Source organism: Dromaius novaehollandiae, chromosome 12, assembly GCF_036370855.1.
Source record: "Dromaius novaehollandiae isolate bDroNov1 chromosome 12, bDroNov1.hap1, whole genome shotgun sequence".
Lineage (NCBI taxonomy): Eukaryota > Metazoa > Chordata > Aves > Casuariiformes > Dromaiidae > Dromaius > Dromaius novaehollandiae.
Window position 1 is genome coordinate 648,880 of NC_088109.1, and position 20,274 is coordinate 669,153.

The 20,274-nt window shown below is 46.8% G+C and overlaps 1 protein-coding gene across 1 annotated transcript; it reads right to left on the reverse strand.

Annotated features, from left to right (window-relative positions):
- Positions 1 to 3,609: 3,609 nt before the first annotated feature.
- On the reverse strand, positions 3,610 to 19,968 carry RBM5 (RNA binding motif protein 5). Its single transcript, XM_026110582.2, has 24 exons — positions 19,797 to 19,968; positions 19,175 to 19,637; positions 18,610 to 18,765; positions 16,495 to 16,564; positions 15,947 to 16,020; positions 13,452 to 13,535; positions 12,272 to 12,332; positions 11,989 to 12,054; positions 11,447 to 11,607; positions 10,329 to 10,426; positions 9,824 to 9,911; positions 9,548 to 9,625; positions 9,387 to 9,459; positions 8,890 to 8,975; positions 8,471 to 8,549; positions 8,130 to 8,221; positions 7,432 to 7,596; positions 6,800 to 6,946; positions 6,649 to 6,720; positions 5,997 to 6,176; positions 5,698 to 5,772; positions 5,080 to 5,177; positions 4,870 to 4,999; positions 3,610 to 4,230 (listed from the first exon to the last, which is right to left on the reverse strand). Exons 1-24 carry the CDS (start codon positions 19,811 to 19,813, stop codon positions 4,105 to 4,107), a joined length of 2,739 nt encoding a protein of 912 aa, XP_025966367.2. The 5' UTR covers positions 19,814 to 19,968; the 3' UTR covers positions 3,610 to 4,104.
- Between the last annotated feature and the right edge of the window lie 306 nt (positions 19,969 to 20,274).

The window sequence follows — 20,274 nt, forward strand, 5'->3', positions numbered from 1 at the left end:
ACTGTTCTGCCTGCAGAGTAACGGCAGGGCCCCAGGCAGGAGATGGGCCATGAGAGCAATAGTTTGGAAGTGATTTCTGCAACTGCATGTTCTGCAAGCCCTTGGCATGAAGAAGTAGGGGACCCTGACACAAGGGCAACCTTGAGGCCACAGCTCTTCCCGGGGGAGCTGGGAAAGGGATAAGGGCCACTGTGAAACAAGGAACAGAGGGGATCTGACCCCTCCATGTACCACAGGGTTGTGGCGTGTGACTGGCTGCAGGGCTCAAGCAAAGCCTTGCTCCAGAGTATCCTGCTTTGGGACCCTGTCCTGGCAGGCAAGGGGTTGGGGCAGCTTGGTGCCAGCCCACAAAGAAGCAGCAGTACTGCCTCAGAGGACCCTGTGAGCCCATGCAGCACTCCTGACTCTGTCCCCACAGCTCACCAAGTCCCGAGACGAGCACCACAGTGCTCAGGGTAGGCTCAGCTCCAGCCATCTGAGCAAAACCTGCAGCAAGGGGGAGAGGGGCTGGCAGGAGCTAGGTTTCTCCCACCCAGCACAACCCAGGAGATAGACCAGACCTTGCCGTTTGCCCCCTCCCCCCTGCTGTCCCCACACACCTAAGTGCTACTCCCCATCCTCAGCACCCTTAGGCAACCTGGCACCTCCTCCCAAAGGGCCACACCTCTTCCTGGCATCCTGCAGGCTGGTGCAGAGGAAAGGATGCACTGCACAGCTCCCATCGCCAGCAGAGATCCCGGTTCACTCTTGGCATCCCCCTAGCAGGAGGATGTGCTTTGAGTGGGATCAATAGGCTGCAAATAGCTGAGCTGCAACAACGCACTTTATCGACCCACTGAGCTCACATGCTGGGAAACTGGGCAGTTAGAGCCCAGTGCCCAGAGGAGCAAAGCACTTTGCTGTGCTGCCAGCCAGAATGTACCGGGAGATGGAGAGGCTGGCAGGACTGCAGTAAGGCCCCACGATGGTGTGCTACGTTTGTCTTTCCCTGACATCATCCCGCTCCTTTTCCTGCAAGGAAACAGGCACAGGGCTGGCCCGCTTGATTCATTCACACCTGCCCGACTTCCTCTCTGCTCCAAGCTGGGCATGGGATGCTGCATCCTAGGAGCCCAGTCCTGCACCTACTCTCCCCCCTGAGCCTAGGACAGCTACTCCAGCTCAGGGCACTGGCTGCTCACAAGGAGTCTCCCAAGCTCTCCTGCTCTGTCCTGAGCCCCTTCCTTTCCCCTGGGCTGACAAGCAGGGAGCAGAGACTGGTGGGTCCCATAACCACTAGGCAGCCCAAAACCTTGCAGCTGCTGGCCCCTGCTCCAACCACTAAACTGTAACTCCTGGGCCTGGACCTAGAGCGATGCACAGTTCAGGGACCCTTACATGCAGGAAGGGGGCACCAGCCTCAGGCAGCACACATTAGAAGGGGGGGGGGGGGGGATTGCCCTGCCCCACAGTTCACCACGTGGCAAGTGAGAGGGACAAGGCCTTCTGCCAGGGCTGTGCTCAACCTCTCCCTGAGGGTGGCCCAGCAAGGCCAGGTCCTTCCAAAACCTGACCCAATTCACGCTTCTCCCTGCTGGCAGAAGGGATGATCCCCAGGCCCCACATTTCAGAGCCTGATTTGCCTGAACGTTGTACTATGTCCAGAACTGGCACCAGACACCACAGCTGGGCCACGTCTGCCACCTGGTGGCATAGCCTCGGAGGCACAGCTGGCCCCAGTGATGCAGCAGACCCTCCCCGCAGCAGACCCTCCCCAGGGAGACAAGGCTTTGGAGGGCTCCCAGCCTACTCCCTGAAGGCCTCTTGGCTCCTCTCCACAGCACACTTCAGGGACAGAGCCTAGCCCCGGGCTAACACACACAGCTACAGAGCTGCAGCCCAGGCAGGCCCAGCACCAAAGGAAGGCAAGGCACTCTTTGCCAGCCAAAAACAGGCCCCAGGCTTGGCCCCTGGACTGAAGCACCCCCAGAACCCCCATACAACTCACAGAGACGCCCTGCCGTGCACAGGGAAGGCAGCGGCTCCATGCAGCACCAGGCAGCAAAGGCGCGACAATGTGCTGGGTTTCACGTAGCTTATGGCTGCACAGCAAGGGCAATTTGGTTCACCTTCTTGCCAGGAAACGAAACACGCCAGGAATCCCATGCAGGAAGGGACTTCGTTCCAGAAACCCAAGGATCACCGAGCCAGGTGCAGCACCCAGCTTTGCACATCCAACCCACTAAGACCTCCTGGACATCCTAATTTGGGTGGAAGATTTTCCTACCTGGCTTGGTTCACCCAGAGCCTGACACCCCTCAAAAAGCAGGCAGCAGCCACCAAGTGCCACACTCCAGTGCAAGATGCAGCACCAGGAAAAGCATGGTTCAGTCCCCCCCACCCGAAAACTAGCTGCAGGGAGCAAGTGCAGGGCCAAGGCACAAGCCAATAGTCTTCCAACCTGCAGCAGGAAGTGGCAGAGAGGGGCAATGATGAGCTGCCCTCACTGCACCTCTGCAAGCTAAGCCCTTCCTGTGTTCCCCCCGAACACTGACCCAGGCTACTCCCCCAGGGAGGGAAGTCTTCCCAGACAGGTTTCCCTGGGAGGCAAGGCTAACCAGGACCCAGGCAAAGGCTCCTGGCTCTCCCTCTCCCCACTCAGATCTGGAACCCATGCAATTGTTTTAGGCTCTTCTACCAACAGTAGGCCTGAACCAGCCAGTACTTCTGCCACCACCAAGCCCTGCCAGGCCCCACAGCTGAGGCAGCAACAACAAGGGTGCTGGTCGGAGCTAAGCCCAGCTTTCTCTGCTCATCTTAGCAGCAGCCGGAGATTTCTGGGGCCAGGGCCTACCTGCCTTCTCAGGAAGCTCAGACACAAACACAGCCAGACAAGGAACATTAAGATAGCAGGGGCTAAATTAACAGTTGTAAGGAAAGAAAGTAATCTCAGAAAAAGATAGCGCTTGCCATGACTCATCCATCCTCCACCTGCCCCATAGTGCTGCACCTCAAAGGACTGGAGGAAAGCCTATGTACAGCACATAAATTTCGTGCTAGCTCACCACCCACCAGCCTCTGGAGCAAAACAGGTTTCCTGCCCTCTTCCCTCAGCACAGCCAGACTCTCACAGAAGAGAGGCTCCCTCCTCGCAGAAGGCATTGGTTTCACTGCCCATCAGAGCAGCAGGTAACATCCAGGGTCTCCCTATGAACGAGCATACTCCTCCAGGCCGAAGGCTGCCTCACAGGTCAACAGCCCTGGAGTAAGCTGCAGGATACATTTTTGGCAGCCCTCTCCCGCTCCCCAGCTCAGCTCTGCAGAAGGTGCTCATACAGCAGGAGGGGATACAAGGATGTCTCGGTCCTCAGAAATCACTGCCTGAAAACAGTTACAGCAGTGCAATAGATACAACCAGCCAGCTTCCACCCTGCGGTTCTGAGAAAGGACACTAACAAGTCGCAGCGCATTGTGGAGATTAAAGGAAGTGGCAAGTGACCTGAAGTACATGCGCAATGGCTGATGGTACAAAGACTCCACGATGAGGTGTTGGCGAGGAAGAAGCAGAATCACAGAAAGGACAAGTAGCACTGGCAACTTATTCTTCATTAACCCACTGAGAAACAGAAAGAGGATCATTTTTGGATGTATTTCTTTTGGAAATGAGCCAAAACTGGCAACTAGAATCAAAGTCTTCAAAAAGTCTATACAAAGATGTATCATACAAAATGTACAGGAAAGTTCTCAAAAAACCAGACAGACAATACAACAAAAGGAGAGTAGAGACGGTGTGAAACCACAACTAACACATCCTGCCCCTGCTCTGGAGGGCAGGAGCGGCAGTGAGACAACACACTCCAAACACAAAATACATTACACTATGTACAAGACCGTATAAAGATCAGCATCCCCTTTGGTCTAGCCAGGAGCTCTCCAGCATGAAGTTGGGACAGTTCTGACAATTCACTCACAGAAGTGTTACAGGCTGAGAGGGGGAAAACGTCCAAGGGAATGAAATGGTCAACTCTAAACCATAACCAGAACACGGCCAGGCCAGCAAGGCTACAGGGTTTAACAGTCAGTTCTGGCTAACAAGTGTGTTGCAGGCTCGCAGGCCAGAGCACATTACTCCATCTCTGTGAAGCGGGCAAACATGGCTTTCCGCACTGCATCTTTGTAGGAATCTGCAGTGGAGACACCATAGGAGCTACCCTTGGCCCCCAAGCCAGCTCCTCTCATCCGTACTTGAGCCTGCAAAGCAAAAGAGACACGGTTCAGCTCTGGAACAAGAAGCAACATACCTACCCTCCCCAGCCCTCTGCAACAGGCAGGAAACCACCCTACTTGGGAAATACAGAAAACATTCATGATTCAAACCGGCATCTCAGCCTCACCTAGTGGGTCTCGTGCTGCTGAGAGTACTTCCAGCAGGACCTCAACCTTGTATACAGAGACAAGAGTCCCAGGCTTGATGACTCTGCACCACTCTTACCCCTCCCCAAAATCAGCTGAAGTGAAACTGCACGAGAATAGAGCTCCGAACAGGATAACTCACAGCACGGGCAAATCCAGGGAAGCGAACAGCTGGGCTGCTTGTGCTATCTGGACAGAGGGCAGCCCATCCTGAGCAGTGCGAGGGGTATGCAGCTCTAATCCTTGGCTGCTGCTGTATCACCTGAGGAGCCAAATTCCTCAAGGAGGCGAACACAACCCTCGCTGTCTGAGTTCCAGCTCTGTCTGAAATGCTACAGCCTTTCTAAGGCTTTGCTAGGCAGCTTTGATAGGAATGGCAGTTTGTGCAAGCTACATTAAGTAAGAGATCTTCTCAGCAGTGAATACCTCTTAATAAAAGAGGTACCAAATCAAAGAAAGCACCACACTCCTACTTACCTCAATGGGTGCAGTGATGCCCTGACATTTCCTCCCCAAACCTGAGCCTTCCCTCCAGCCCATGGCCTGGAGCATCTTGTTGCCAATGTTACTATTGTCAAGGCCGTCTTTAGTGGGCTGCTCATAATTACTACAGGGAAAAGAGAAAAGGTCACTTAGAGTGCTCATCACGACTTCAATCAAGCACCAGAAGAACTTTCAGGTACATACACTGTGCCAGCATCATAGACCTTCTTGCGCTTTGGCTCAGGGGGCTCTGGAATGCCATACTTCTCCCGCCTCTCAGCAGCTCTGTCTCTGTATTTCATCTGCAACAATGTAACCAGATTTAGCATTGCTTTAAAAGACTCTTGCCTCTCTTGAGCCATGGAAGTAAACTAAATGACTGCTATTACAGAAAGCTCTCCATGGCGGCCTGCAACAATGACTGTTGATTGCAACACCAAGAGGAAGTACCTTTGAACTGCACTCCCCTGGGGCACAGAAGAAACAGCACAGGGGCAGGAAGAGTCTGGCTGCAAGGCCAGGTAGAATCTGCTGGATTTTAGCAGTTTAGCTGCCCTCCAACACCACCCAAAAGTCACTAGCCCTTGCGTGGGAGCCCTCCCTCTCGGACTCAGAGACGGAAGGGGTCTTCCCTGGTAAGCAGCGGCTGTGCTATCAGGGGCACTTCTCTCTGGACAACAGGAAAGCTCTGAACCTTGACCCAAGAAGGGATTAGCGTACTAGGATTATCTCTTAAGTGACAAGGTAGCAGAAGGAGCGCTGAACCGCTCACCTGTGCGAGTCCTTTCTAACAGTCACTCATCTAGTTGCCTAAACACTGACCTCTCGCTCACGTAGCTCCAAAGCTTCAAGTTCCTGCTCCGAAAGTTTTGATCTCCTATAAATATCCATGTTTTGCTGCAACAAGAGATTTGCATTAGCAACATGAAATTCACAAGACATCAGCAAATAGGCTTAAGTTTTAAATAACTAGCTGATTTACAGAACACCTAACCAACAGCAACCCACCTACAAGTATTTTTGCTTTAAAGGGAAGAGCATTCCAGCAGCAACATACATTGCCACTTTGGGCTACCCACTGAACTATGGCAATCAAGCATCTTTCTGGCAGCATGTTTTACCTTGTGCAAGTCAGACAGCTGCTGGTGCCGAATCAGAGCATCTTTGTTTGGGAACTGCCTTCTACACAGCAGACAAGCCATCTTCTTCCAGTCAGTCAACTTCTCTTCTTCATTCTCCATTCTTTCCAACAAGTCCTCATCATTATCACTATCGCCGCTGTAGGCAGCCACTAGGCCACGCTGGAAGGAAGGACAGCATTAGGGGAAGCCTAACAGTATTACCATATTGAGAGGAGCCCAAAAGTAGGAGAACAAGGAGGCTGTAGACATGTTTGTTACACACACAGGAGACATCACTCTTGCATTACTTAAAAATGCAAGTCGAGGAGAACCACACGCTACACTGGCTGCTAGAAGTCTTAGTCCCCACTAGCCAAACAAATCTGAATACAGAATTTTTGGAAACCTCAAAATTTCAACCAAGCCCTGTCACTTGAAGACTAGAAGAAATGTGAACTCTTCTCAGTGCATCTCAGTCACACAGTCTGCTGCACCAGATCATAACCACCAGTGCCTTCTGCAGACGACACCCTAGAAAACGCCTCTACTAGTCCTCCTCTCAAATGCTTTACCATGTTCTAATAATCTTTGGGAATACAGAAGCTCTAGCTCTTTCAGCCACAAAGCAATCTGGCAGATACCTCACACTCACCTTGAGTGGATTCTCATCTTCCCCATTTTTGATCACTTCTGGCAAGATCTGCTGTCTCTCAGACAGAGCTCCCTAGATAAGACAAAAACACTATGAGCACTGAGCTTTCTGCTGTCTGCCACACTGTGCACTCCATTCCCAACACCCTCACCTTTTTCTCAAAGAGGGCAAAGCCTGCATCCGCAGCCGCTGATTCTTTCCGCTCTTCCTCTCTGGTGCTTAGTGGCTGGAAGCTATTCTTGAAGTTCTCTTTCTGCTTGTTCAAACTCTTTGCCCAACGCTCCATGTCTTTAGCGATCTGAAAGGCACACAGAGTGATTCGCTCAGACAGCTCCTTTATAGGTGCTTGTCTCTTACAGTATCAGTTCAGTCATTCTACTTGCATTCAGTTCCTAGAATAAGGCAACCTATTACCACTTTATACCATTTTATCACAGGACACTGGATGGAGTGCAGCCATTCTGCTGTATGTGGCATTCAAAAATACCGGTTTGCTTCTGTCACTGGATGAATCTTTCTTATCCACTCCTTTAAGCGATAGTTTAGTTATACTCCCACTGGTCTTGGCATGATTTTGTACGCGTTCCTCTTATGAGCAATTGGCTTCTGCACTGAAGTCTTGCCAATGCCACCTTTCCTCAGCCCTGTACACAATGTCTGCTGCAAAGCGCAGCTATGTATCTCACCAGACAAGCTAGGTTTTACCTTGTCACCAAAAAGGATAACTATAACCTTGCTCCATGCAAAAACTCAGCCCAGTTACGATTCCATTTCATCTTTTACCTGCTGAGCTGTTTTACTCTTAGGCTTCTCTTTCTTCTCCTTCACTTCTTTGGTGGTAGTTGTGGTAGCTGTCTGCTGGTACGTTATACCTTCTGCAGCAGGCACGTAGGTCTCCTTTTCGCCATCCCAGTAGAGATATTGCTGAGTTAAGGCATTGTAGTAATACTGACAAGGAGATGGAAAACCAAGTCAGATAGCTAAAACACCTCACACAAACTAAGCATCTAACAGAGAACTCGAGAAAGTCATTTCCTTCAGACTACTGCATCAAATGCTAAGAGTATTCCAGAGCATCCCAAACTGCCACAAACAGGTCAAAAGGCATGAAATGGCTTAAGGCCCTGTCCCTGAACACGTGCATTCTCCCCAGCAGCGTTATGGAGAACCCTCCAGCTCTGCCACAGCTATCTCAGAGCCAAGACCTAGGTGCATTTCACTAGGTATTGTACAGTGAAATGTCTCAACGACAGCGTCTACGATGAGCGTTAACCCTATATGGGCCAAACTGGGAGGAAGCAGGGAAGAAAAAAAATTAATTGGTATATCAGAGGTAAGACACAGCCCCTTTGGTACACTGCTTAGAGTATGTGCTACCTTCTGTATTTTGTGCCCCTCAAAGCTAGTTTCATTCATATGATGAGAGATATGAAGCTAATGGACCTTAAGAGTTATGATGGTTGGGAAGAGCTTGTGTTTACCTGGGAGTTAGGATCATAATAGAGCCCTGTTACGGGATCATAATAATATCCTGAAGATTCGTCATATTGATAGGTGGAGGTATCAGGGACAGCTGTAAAAAACAAAGCGTGAGACATGATCGTTCCAGCCAAATTCAGACAAGTATCTTTCAAAGTTTCAGGTAAAACTCTGAGATTATAAGCTATGACAACAGCAAATGCCTGTAAAAGACTCAGGTCATTTGTGCAGATGCACTCTCCAGAGACAGCTTCACTGCAGACACAAACACTAAACCAAAGCAACATATCTCCATTGCTATCCAGGGACAGACATCTGCCACCAAGAGCAACTCATAGCTTACCGTACTTGGTGCCAGGGACTACACCAGTTGGGGTAGCTGCTTGCGCCTGAGTGCTAGTAGTAGCTGGTGCTGTTTGTGTCTGAAAAGAACCGAAACCTCAGTCAGAAAAATCTGTCACCGAGGTCCAAGAAACAGAGACAGTGAGCCAAGGTATCAGCAGCATACACTACGCATCTAACAGCCAGCCCTTCGTGACCACTGCACTTAATATTCACCTCTAACACCAAAACCAGCAGAGGACAGAAATGGCAGACAACTCTGTTACAAATACAAGCTCTGAGACTACCTTCACCCATGGATACCTAGAAGCTTTGCTGTGCCATGCACATTAAGAGGGGAAACCACAGATAAGTCAAATATCCCATATAAGGATAACCAGGACTGCACAGAAAGCAAGGAGTAATTAGCTCTACAATTACCGGAGAATCAGGTGAGTTCGTCTGTTGATTATATAACTGAGGACTCTGGGACACAACTGCTGCTGTGGTGGTAGTGACTGGAGCTCCTGCCAACACAAAGAGCAGTAACAGGTAAGCCAATTAAATTTGCAAGACAGTACTTCATCCTAGAGAGAGGACTACTTCGCTTACAGCCTCAGCTCCTTATTCCAGCTCTAGCAGCCAAGCCAGGCAATAAACATTCAAAAGGAAAATGATATACACAGTGGGTATTTTCTATCTAGACAAAGAAGAGTTTCCTTTCCAGGAGGAGACATACAAGCTGATGACTCCTGGCCTCTGACAGCTGCCCACTGAATATTTAACTAGAGCTGCTTAGGTAGCTCTCATGAGCTCAAGACATTTGTCAACTTTCTCAAACTACTGCTGCTCTCCTTAACCTCACAAACTAGAGGTCCCACAAACAAATTTGTAATAGTTTTCTAGTAACGTGTACTCATTCAGATTGAAAATACTACCTGATATGGTAGCTGCATCTGTGTCCAACACTCCTCCTTGATTTTGGTAGTACTGCTGATAATCCTGGGAATACTGTGAAGGAAAGAGAATGATAACACAAGATCAGGAGATGCTAAAAACATAATTACCTACTGCTTAGAGCATGACCAACACTACTAACCTGAGCATACTGTGTGTAGCCATCCTGTCCTGACTGAAGGTAGCTGTAGTCAATGGTGCCACCTTCTCCAGTCTGTGGCTGAAATTCCAGCAGATAAGTTTTGTCAGAGGCAGTAAGTTACTGCATTTAAGAATTTCAACACCGGTTAGATCCTAGCCTAACTGCAAGAACAGATTTGTCAGAGCCACTTAAATAGATGGCCAGCAGTCCAATTATAAGCTCTCCATTTCCAATTTAAAGAAAATGGGACTGTGAGCAACAGCCCCCAAATCATACCTGAGTAGACGACCACTGAGCTGCAGCAATAGCTGTACTGGCCACAGAGAAGGCGCTGACCCTGTTACCATCTGGGAGAAGCAAGTCTCTGAAACCAAAAAGAGCAGGCCCTGAGTAAATATTGCTTTTTCACATGCAAGGAGATATAGTCTGTCCTTACGTTTGGATTTCACAGCAACTCTAAAACATTTTCAGTGTAATAAATGACCCAAAGCACTGCTTTGTTGGCTGAAAGAACTTTTACATGCATTGCTATACAGTTGATAACAAGGAAACAATGGTGCCGTGTACAACAATCAGTTACAATGGCAGTTTCAGAAGACTGGAGATACAGATGAGAACAAACACTGCTTTCACTCATCACACACAATGAAGAAAAGGATGATGCAACACAAGACACACAAGAGAAGCAAAGCTTTGCAGAGCCTGTAATCTTAATACAAGCCAGGATGACAACTGCAAATCTTTAATATAAACAGGGAAAGCCAACAGCTCTGCAACTCACTTTCTGGCACTCTTTGCAAAGTCAACACCAATTGTTTTGCCATCAATTTTTAATGGTGGTTGAAGACTCTGTAAAATCTGCAGCAGTTGAGAAGCATCCTGTAACAAGAAACACTCATTATCATGAAAGGCAGGTTATTGAGGAAGTGAAGATTCAGGAGTTGACAAAGCATCAACTCTTCACATACATGCTGTCTGAAGGGAGCTAAAGCTGCAAGCACACCTCCATCTCCTCTCATGGCATAAACTGTCTTAGAAGAACACAATGGGACTAGTCACAGCCTATCTGCAAATATACTAAGGTTCCCTGACACAGCTAGGTCACAACTTTAAACATCTTCTAAAATCTTGGCTTTAGGAGGAAAGTATTAGTTTGCCCCAAATTACTCCAAAATGAAGGCCAGCAGAGACTGAGATTAATCACCTGCTTTCATCCAGCATCAAACTGTAGAGTGATTTAGGTTGATGAGACCTCCAGAAGTCATCCAGTCCCACTCTACTTAAAGCAGGTCTAAACAGTTCAGGTTGCTCAGGATCACATCTGAGTCTGAGGATCTCCAACAGTGGAGATTCAACCACTTCTCTGGGAGGTGCACTGTTTGACCACACTCACAGTGAAAACATTTTCCATGCATCTCACTGGAATTTCACATCTTTCAGCTTACCCCGGTATGCCTACTGTTCTATCCTTATATAACCCTTGAGAAGAGTCTGCCTCCCCTACACCTTCTCACTGGGTGCTGCCAAGGATGAAGAAGCCCAATTATCTCAGCTGCTCCTCACACAGTATATGCTCCAGCCTATGCATCATCTTTGTGATCCAAATATGAAACCAGCCTTCAATCCAAGCACTATTCACTACTTTGCTATCAAAACACTTTTCCAATGTGTTCACAACACCCCTCACCCCCACCCCACAACCTCCAGCCACACAAAGCACCCTTCTTTCCAAACTAGTTGGCATTATGAAAGGCACACTGAGTGCATGTCCACTTAAAGATCTGGCAATGCTCAGTGAACAGGGGCAGTCCTTAGAGACAGCATAAAGGCTCTAAAAGCTTCAGCTATAGAAGAACATTAACAAGCTATTTCTCTCAAATACATAAATAAGGCCCTCACCATGGCAGAAGACAGCTGCACAAATGCAAAGCCTCTGTTTTGCTGAGTCTGCTTGTCTTTGATAAGACGAATATTATTGACCGCCAGAGAGGCATATGGAGACAACGCAGTCATGATAGATTCCACTACTGTGTGAGGAGCAATGTTTCGGAGAATGATAGCTGAAGAGAAAAGGAAGAATCGCATTAGCTGTGCAAATAAAAGCTTTTCAGAGTACTTTAAGTTCTTCATAAAACCCAGGGGTTTTAAACATCAGTATATTTCAGGCTCAAAAGTATAGTGCTTGGGGGGTTGCCAGTAAGGTGAACTTGCTTCACTAGGAAGGTGAGAAGGTTGTCAATAGATTTCTGAAGAATTCTCTTCCTGAGCAGAAGCACTAACATGTCACACACACCAGTCTACAAATCAAAACCAACCAAACCATGCTAAGCCATCTGCACTGGAAGAGCTCAAGGTGGGTGCCAAAACCCAGTCTGAGGTACAAGAAGGATTAAAACATCTGTTTACATTACATCTTATAAAAGAAGTCTAACGTAACTTACTATCACAGTAATAATCCACAGATTGAACGGCTTCTGCTGCTCCAGGTGGTACCTCCTGTTCTGAATCTTCATAGGAGAGGAAAATATTTCAGTCACAATAAGCCTCAACCTCTCCAAACCAGCATTTCACAAACCAGCCTAGGACCTACAGTGAACTTTGTTTCCTATGAAGGACAAAGTCTCCCCCCCCAACAAACACACACACACACACACACACACACACACACACACACACACCCCAAAACAAACAAACAAAACACATCAAGAGATGAATGCAACTTACCAAATTTGTCCGCGCCACAACGGAAGCATTTTAGCCTCCTCCGGAAGTTGTAAAGGCAGCACTAGGAGGAAAAAGAGCAAGTCTAGTAAGAACTTATAGTAATGTGTAACAATTCTGGCATGTGCTGTACAGTACTGAAAACAAGACATTTATGCAAAGTACCACAATGAAGCTAAGTATACCAGAATAAACAAAAACAGCAAAACCCATGCTCATCTGCGTCATGGCTGCTTTTCAGAGTATCTGAGTTCCCTTGTCCGCGTCAGTAAATCTGTCTTAAATTATTTACCTATTTTAACTGCATGGTCTTCAACTTACAATCCCAGTCATAGTAACTGCTTTAAAATAGCATGATACTAAAACAAAGCACAAGACTAAAAAGCAAGTTATCTTTATTGGAAAAAAAGGTGTACATGAAGCACGACAAAACAGCCTGGTTTTGATCTTCCTAAACCATCTTCACTTTGGGGGGGGGGGGGGGTGTCAAGTAAGCTGAGCTGAGGAATACAGAACTCATCTAATGACTTCATATTCTAGAACAGCTTACTGCATGGTCTTTGTGTATAGAATCAAGATCATTAGTACTGTCCTTTTGTGTATAGAATCAACATCATTAGTACTGTCCTTCCAGTCTTCATTCTACAACATGTGCCCATGCACAACCACTGCATCCAACAACAAAAGCTGAAGCTAGACAAAGAAAGACTGGAAGCATTATCTTACTTTCTAACAAGGAATGGCATACTAACAGAATTCCCTTAATAACATAACAAATCCCTTAACAAATAACATACTCCACCACTTCAAACGTGAACAGTAACTCTTGGAAGAGATGCTCTGTATCAGTCACACATTACCAAGCAACATGCAATTTCACTGGTAAAGTCTGTAGTCTGCTGCAGACAGCAAGTACTGAGGTCAGTCCCAATCTTAAATCTTTCAGCTTTGACATGGACAACTCCAGAGGCCTTTTGTTTGAACGTTTCCATCATTCCATCTATTTGTCACCAGAGCTAAAAAACCCTTGTATTCTCATTCAACTGTCTTTGCATTCCTACGATGTCATAGGGACCAACAGCACAAACAAGTCTGAATCATTTAGCTGTCTGCTCGAGTTACCGAGCTGGTGAAGAGAACTGAACCAAAGAGAAACTCTCTACAGTAAAAATAACCACTGTACCTTGTTACAAAGCCAGTCCTCAAATTTAGGCCTAGGGTTGCTGTAGTGCATCGCAATCTGCTTCCCCTGAATCACCAGCTTTTTCTGCAAAAAAAGTGATTTCAATTATTCCTGTATCGAGGCACACGTGTTTATTTTCCCATGGCAGAGCACCCTTCGGAGGAATCAGTGCTCCTGAATTAAATGGACAACATATGGGGAGGACGTGGAGGACAACCACCGCCACCTACACTCTGCCCATCCAATCCTGCAGAGAGGAGGACGAGGGCAGCAAGAGAATGGGATGTGGAGCAAAGATAAACGGAATCAGGGAGTGTTGAAAAAGCTGCCAAACACTAAACGCTGACATGGAACCAGGAAGTGTCTCGAAGGAGACAAAGTCCTAACCTGCTGCATTCAGGATTAACACATTTTTAGGAGTCTCTTTGCCCCGAAATGTTTCTATTCACTTCTCTCATACTACTAAGCGACTTTTTAAACATCCTTAGGTGACTGCTTCACTTCTTCCCCTACTCCAAACACCCTCGACCTTTAAACAACAGCATTTGGACTATTTTTCCAAGCACTTTCTTCAGGAAGTGTCCCTTTGAAAATACAGTAACTCCTCCCAAAGGGACCCTTTTTAGACTTCTTGGAGGCTGGATTACAAGTGCCATCAACTGAAACGTAACTCAGAGTGGATTCCTTTGGCTAATGCACCAGTTCAAATGAATGCCTGCACGAGAGGTATGTGTTCTTCATTCAGGCAGGAACTCTCCAGAATGAGTAACTAGATTGCAAGTGAAGCTTCTCCAGGGGTAGGAAAAGTTCATAATGCTTTCACAGCATGTTCTGTGACTTTAAAGGAATTAGGAATTTAGATCTATTTAAGAAGCCATGATTCTGAGCCTCAGACTTTGCCAAGCCTGGGTATGCAGAATGCCCTTTCCAAATATGGCCTTCAAAACATTTCAGTCAAACAGGTAGGAGTATGTCTGAGGAAACGTGCATTAAGACCATATCCCAGACATTTTAATTGAAAAATTACTTTTATAAAGGGTTAGCTTATGCCAGAGGCACCACAGAAGTGTCAGGATCAGTGGCTTTTCTGTAACAGCGTCTGACAGATCTAGCATGTAGCATCAACAGGGCTCTCACATTCTGCATGACTAAAAAGGGCAAAGCCATTTCTCCTACCGGCAGGAGGGAGGGTTGGAGGGCCCAGCACTCACTGGATATGCACACATAGAAACAAAGCTGGTGGCATAGTTACAACACATCATCCTTTCATCTAACAGACAGCAACAAGGCTGCTGGGGAGATTCTATGTTTTCCCTACTACTAGGGTGGCTGGGTTACTGGAGTGAATTTGGATATTTGTTTCAATGAATTACACATCAATACAGCTTTGTATATATTAAAACTATCCCATTTCTGAAAATATGCTCAGCATTTAATTCTTGACATGAGTCTTTCTGGTGCATCCACTGACCCTACTGATTAGCATGACAGGAAAATCCAACTTGAATTCTGCTCTCTTACCAGTGAAATGACCCATGACATGAGGACACATGAAACCCCATACTAATATACAGTATGCTGCAACTTCTGTCTACTGAAGTTTAACAGCCTACAAATCCATTATGGTGCCATTTCTTTATGCACAAAAGCAACACAAGATACTATTCATCATACCTCACAGGAACCTAAACATCAGTTACTTATATGTTTAAAAAAAAAAAAAAAAAAAAAAAAAAAGGCTTGAGGCTTGATACACTAAGCTCACTGAGAACGTTTTTAAGTTCTGTTGTTAAAACAGACTGTGAATATCCACAATGTAGCAAAACCAAGTACAAATATTTGCAGTGCAACAGGAAATCCCCCTGAAAAAGAAAACATCTTCTAACAGAAGACACTTCTTCTGGGTGGGGGGGAGTGTTGACTCCTTATTGAGTCGTACTCCAGAGAGGCCAAAATACACAGTCTAAATTTTCAAAGAACTCGCTCTTCACTAGGTTTATTTGGCATAAATGTGCTTCTCCTCTAAAACACCCAGTGCGTTCCCCTGACTAAAGGGAGAGAACTACTCTTATGATCTGGCCCATCATTTTCTAAACTTTATCAGGGTTAGTACCACTGTAACGTAGAAATCAGCATATGGTGCTTTCTCTTGCAACAAAGGAGAAGTAAACATCAGGCAGAAGTAAGTTTGAGTTTTCTAAGGACTACTTGATAAACCTTCAGGAGTCAATTAGATCGGCACCATGTAATTTAAGACAACGGCACATTTTTCCAGGGAGTGTCCAAAATAGCCAATTTTCTCTCCTAACATTACCTGGTATTTTGTTCCACTGTTACAAATTTTAATATATACAAAGCTTTTATTCTTTTAAATCAGTGTTATGGAACAAACCACTCCTTCCACCTTTATTTTTCCTTTTTTTTTTTTTTTTTTTTTTAAACTGTACAGACTTGTTCCATTTTCAGGAATATCTAGACTTGGTGAGTGAAGCAACCTGATTGGCTTCCATCCAGCTGGTAGCATCTTGAAAGTGATAAAACTCCACGAAGGCGAAACCACGGCTTACACCTAGAGACAGCATTCAGATATAGACGGGATACTTGTGTTAGTCAGTTCCTTTAAAACAGGTGAATCTCTCTCCAACTGCTTCATTACTTCATAACAAAGCAGCTTTACAAATGCGACGTCAACTGCTGCGATCTGCTCGTTATTTTGCCATGGCAAGGAACCAAGCTCCCTTAACTGGCTACATTTCGCTCGATTTGAATCCATGTTTAAAGGTAACCATGCAACAGACTACATACTATCAAAAGGGTTTATACTAGTATTACTTACCAATACCTGTTAACAAAAACCCCTGTAGACAGACTTCTTTTTAACATGTTGACCAGCTATCTAAAATCTTCCAAAAAAGCCACATTCCTTAGCCATGGCAAACCTTTTATTTTTATTGCACGTGCTTGCAGTTTGGGGGTAATTCTGGATACTCTTTTGGGCTGGGGAAGAGGAAGGTGACATCAAAAACTGGGTAAGAGCTCTCACCTGTCTTTCTTTTCATCAGCCTCACGTCTGCAGGCTGAGGACCTTCAAAGGACTCAATAAGCTCCCGAATCTGCATGAGATTTTAATCAGACAGTTAAAATTCCAAATCTTGGCAGACAGCTCAAATAACTACGTTCTGTTCTACAGTATATGCAAGAAGTGCCTAAAGACATCATAAAATTCAAAACACTATCTCTGGAAGAAGGAAGAGGAAAAAAAAAAAAGATACTCTAGGGAAAACTCACAAGAAGAGTACTGTGCATCACATAACCAAGTAGTCCTTTGCTATGCTAAAATAATTGTCTTCATTTAGACCACAGAATCACTGAAAACCTGAATCACAAAGACCTTGTGTTACAAGGTTATTTATACAAAGTTTACCAGAGACTGTGCTTGCTCCAGTGTTTATAAAGAACATTGCTGGCACCTCCTCCCTGCATATCAAAATACAACTCCTAGCAAAGGAAAACAAGAACGCTATGCTGTGAGGCTCCACACTGTATGCATTCTTAAGCTTCAAGCTACAATAATCATCCTCTAACACAGTCTCTCCCCACATTTTTCAGAGGAGAAATTAGATTATAGAGAACGTTGTCAAAGAACAAGCTAAAAATGACATCAAGTCTTCAGCCTTATCAAAGCTGCCTAAATTGTGGCACATGCAACATACATTATTGGGTAGAGACACATAGGAGAAGGAAGTTATATAAAAAGTTAATTAAAAGCAGAATATAGAGCTTTTCAACAGGTCTTATAGAACTCAAACTGCATCACATACAACAGAGCTGTTCAGTAAACAAGAATCAAAACTGATTTACAGCTGCCTGTTTAAATGCCTACTGGAACTGACCTATTATCTTCAAGCAAGTAACTCTTTTCATGAAAGAAGTGAAAGCTGGAAAACATGCATAGCTATAATCCAAAGAGTCATATAAATGTTAACTTCAAAACAGAACAAGTAGCAATTCTAAAAAAGCGTAATCTGTACTCTAAAGACTAGCTGAAAACTTAAATTTTGTTCGAACCTTCCCATACATTATGCTACAGTTATTTGCAAAACAGTAGAGCTACAACATTAACACTTCAGAAACAACAAATGTTTTGAGGTGTTCTGAAATGTCCCACTGAGCTGCATCATATGGATGCAGAGGCCTACATTCTATCAAGTACCTATGACAATTTTAGATCAACACACAATGACTGAAAATACTCAGAAGGGTAGCGATTAATCAAAAAAAAAAGGCAAAAAAGGAAAAATCCATTGCAGAAGCAGTGCAAAAAGATTCTCAGTACTAGCAATTAATGCACAAAACCTCAGAATTAGAGGTGGAGTCTGCCTGAAAACAAATTGGAAGAGATTGGTTTTTGTGGATTTTTTTTTTTAAACAGTTGTAGGCCTTTATCTTGGTAACCAGAAAAATTCAGCAGGAGAAAAAAAAAGAAAAAAAGAAAAAAAAAAAAAGAAAAAGCTAATCACTTCCAAGATCCTTCTACCAGAATCTGAATTGGCACTGCAAAGGCAGAGAAGTTAGATAACCATCTACCAAGCTTATTTGTACTTCCTCTCTCAGCTCCACAGCAGCCATTTTATGACTCCCACAGCTGCACCGACACAAAGCAGCTTTGTGCACACCCTACTCAGCTGAGGAGCTAAGTGTATCTGCGTAACCGTACCAGACGTAATTTCTTGCTTCAGGAAAGACCTGGAAAAATTAAATCATGTTGCTCTCTCCCAGAAAAACCTACAAATATAAACCTCTGTTTTATACTGAAAAGAAAAAGCAGAAGAGAATGCATACTTTAAAATCCATTTAGATGCTTTCCCTTAGACTTAATACGCACAAAAGTAGACTATTCAGATTGTTCTATTAAAAAAAAAAGACAACCCACCAACGGCTCATCATTCAGCTAACCTCTGTTACTTAACTTGCAACACTGACAGTTTAAATACTTTCAAGACCCAAAATGAAAGCGCTACAAACATGTTAAGATGGGTCCACCACAACTGCAGCTTTCAAGAAAATGGCAGCAATAACTGCCATACAGACCTGCTGATACAAAAATCTCACATTTTTCAGTGGACAAGTAAAGTAAAGCCTGTTCCTGGCTACTTACATCATTTTCTGTAACAGTGATCGGAAGGCCACGTAACATGATGGTCTTGCTTTCTTTCTCATCATTAATGTCATTCCTGTAGTCATGCTCTCCATAGTCGCCATCAGAATGGTACCCATCTTCTGATTTGTCACTATTCCTGCGCTCCCGCTCCCTCTGAGAAGCCAGCACCCAGAATTAATAGCCACACTTACAAAAAAAATGCTAATAAAGATCTCATAAATATATATATACACACACACATCTTCATACAAAAGCACCTTTATCAGTTTGTCCTAGCACCTCCACACAGAAAGAGGAAGGTAAAACCTCAACTCTCACATTCACCTTAGCAAATCACCGGGATACAAAACCCGATACTGGGGACTGTGGGACTCCGCCGTTCCTGGTAGCACCCGTATCAGGATCCCAGGCTGGTGTGGGCACTGATGCAGGACCACTAAGGGCAAGCGCATCCCCACTACCCCCCGCCCTTCCCTTCCCTCCAGGGCAGCCAGAGCCACCCAGGACTGTGAGGTCCCACCAGGGGCCCCACACTCCGGCCCAGCTCACCCGCCCGACTCACCTCAGGGCTGTCGTAGTCGCGGCTGTCATAATCTCTGTCGTAGTCCCGGCTGTCGTAGTCCCGACTGTCGCGACTATCGTAGTCCCGGCAGTCCCGGCTGTCATAGTCTCGGCAGTCGTAGTCCCGGCTGTCGCGACTATCGTAGTCTCGGCAGTCTCGGCTGTCGTAGTCCCGGCAGTCCCGGCTGTCGCGACTGTCGTAGTCCCGGCAGTCCCGGCTGTCGCGACTGTCGTAGTCCCGGCTATCGTAGTCGCGGCAGTCCCGGCCGTCGCGACTGTCGTAGTCTCGGCTGTCGTAGTCGCGACTATCATAGTCGCGGTAGTCATCATAGCGGTCGCCGCGGCGCTCCTCGCTGGACCTCTTATAGTCCGAGTCCCTGCGCCGGCTCCGAGACTCGCGCTCATCGCGATCCTCTCTCTCCACGATGGAGCCGTAGCGGCCGCTCCGCTCCGTCCTGCTCACGCTGCGGAGCACACCGAGTCAAGCTCAGTACGAGACTAGCCCACACCCGCAGCAGCTCCCACCATCTTCCACCCCACATCCGCAGCAGCCCCCACCATCTTCCATCCCGCAGAGCCGTCCACGCCCGACCGCTCCCTCCCTCTCCCCAACCCGCACTCACCGCTTATCCGAGCCCATGACCAGGCCGCGATCTACAAACACGCAACACGGCACCAACCGTCACCACCGGACACCGAACACAACCACGCAACTCCTCACTCCCTCGCCACAAAATGGCGCTGAGGTGACTAGCCTTCTCCTACCCAGAAGGCACCGCGCCCGCCGCCTGGAAGTTTCCAAGAGCTGCGCAGGCGCAGCGGCCGCCGCCCGCCGCGGGGCACGCTGGGCGTTGTAGTGCGGGGCCTCCTCGCGGGCGGCTGAGAGGGAGACGCGGTGGCTTCCGCGGAGCCGGGGCCGCGGCGCGGTGCGGTGCGGCGCGAGCGGGGCTGTGTGCGGCTCCCCGCCCGGGGAAACACGGGCGGGGGGGTCGGGCCGAGCCCGGCTGGGCCCCTCACCCGGTGTCCCCCCCGCCCCGGGATCATCCCCAGTCCCCGGCTGTGGGACTGTGCGGTGGGGTCTCAGCTGCGGGGCAGTGCACC

Excerpts from the sequence above, each read along its gene's own strand:
- RBM5 (XM_026110582.2), bottom strand. Across the intron at positions 13,536-15,946 it reads GCTGGATGGAAGCCAATCAG|AAAAAGCTGGTGATTCAGGG; the intron begins GTTGCTTCACTC and ends CTTTTTTTGCAG. Across the intron at positions 6,721-6,799 it reads TTGCCCTCTTTGAGAAAAAG|GGAGCTCTGTCTGAGAGACA; the intron begins GTGAGGGTGTTG and ends TGTCTTATCTAG.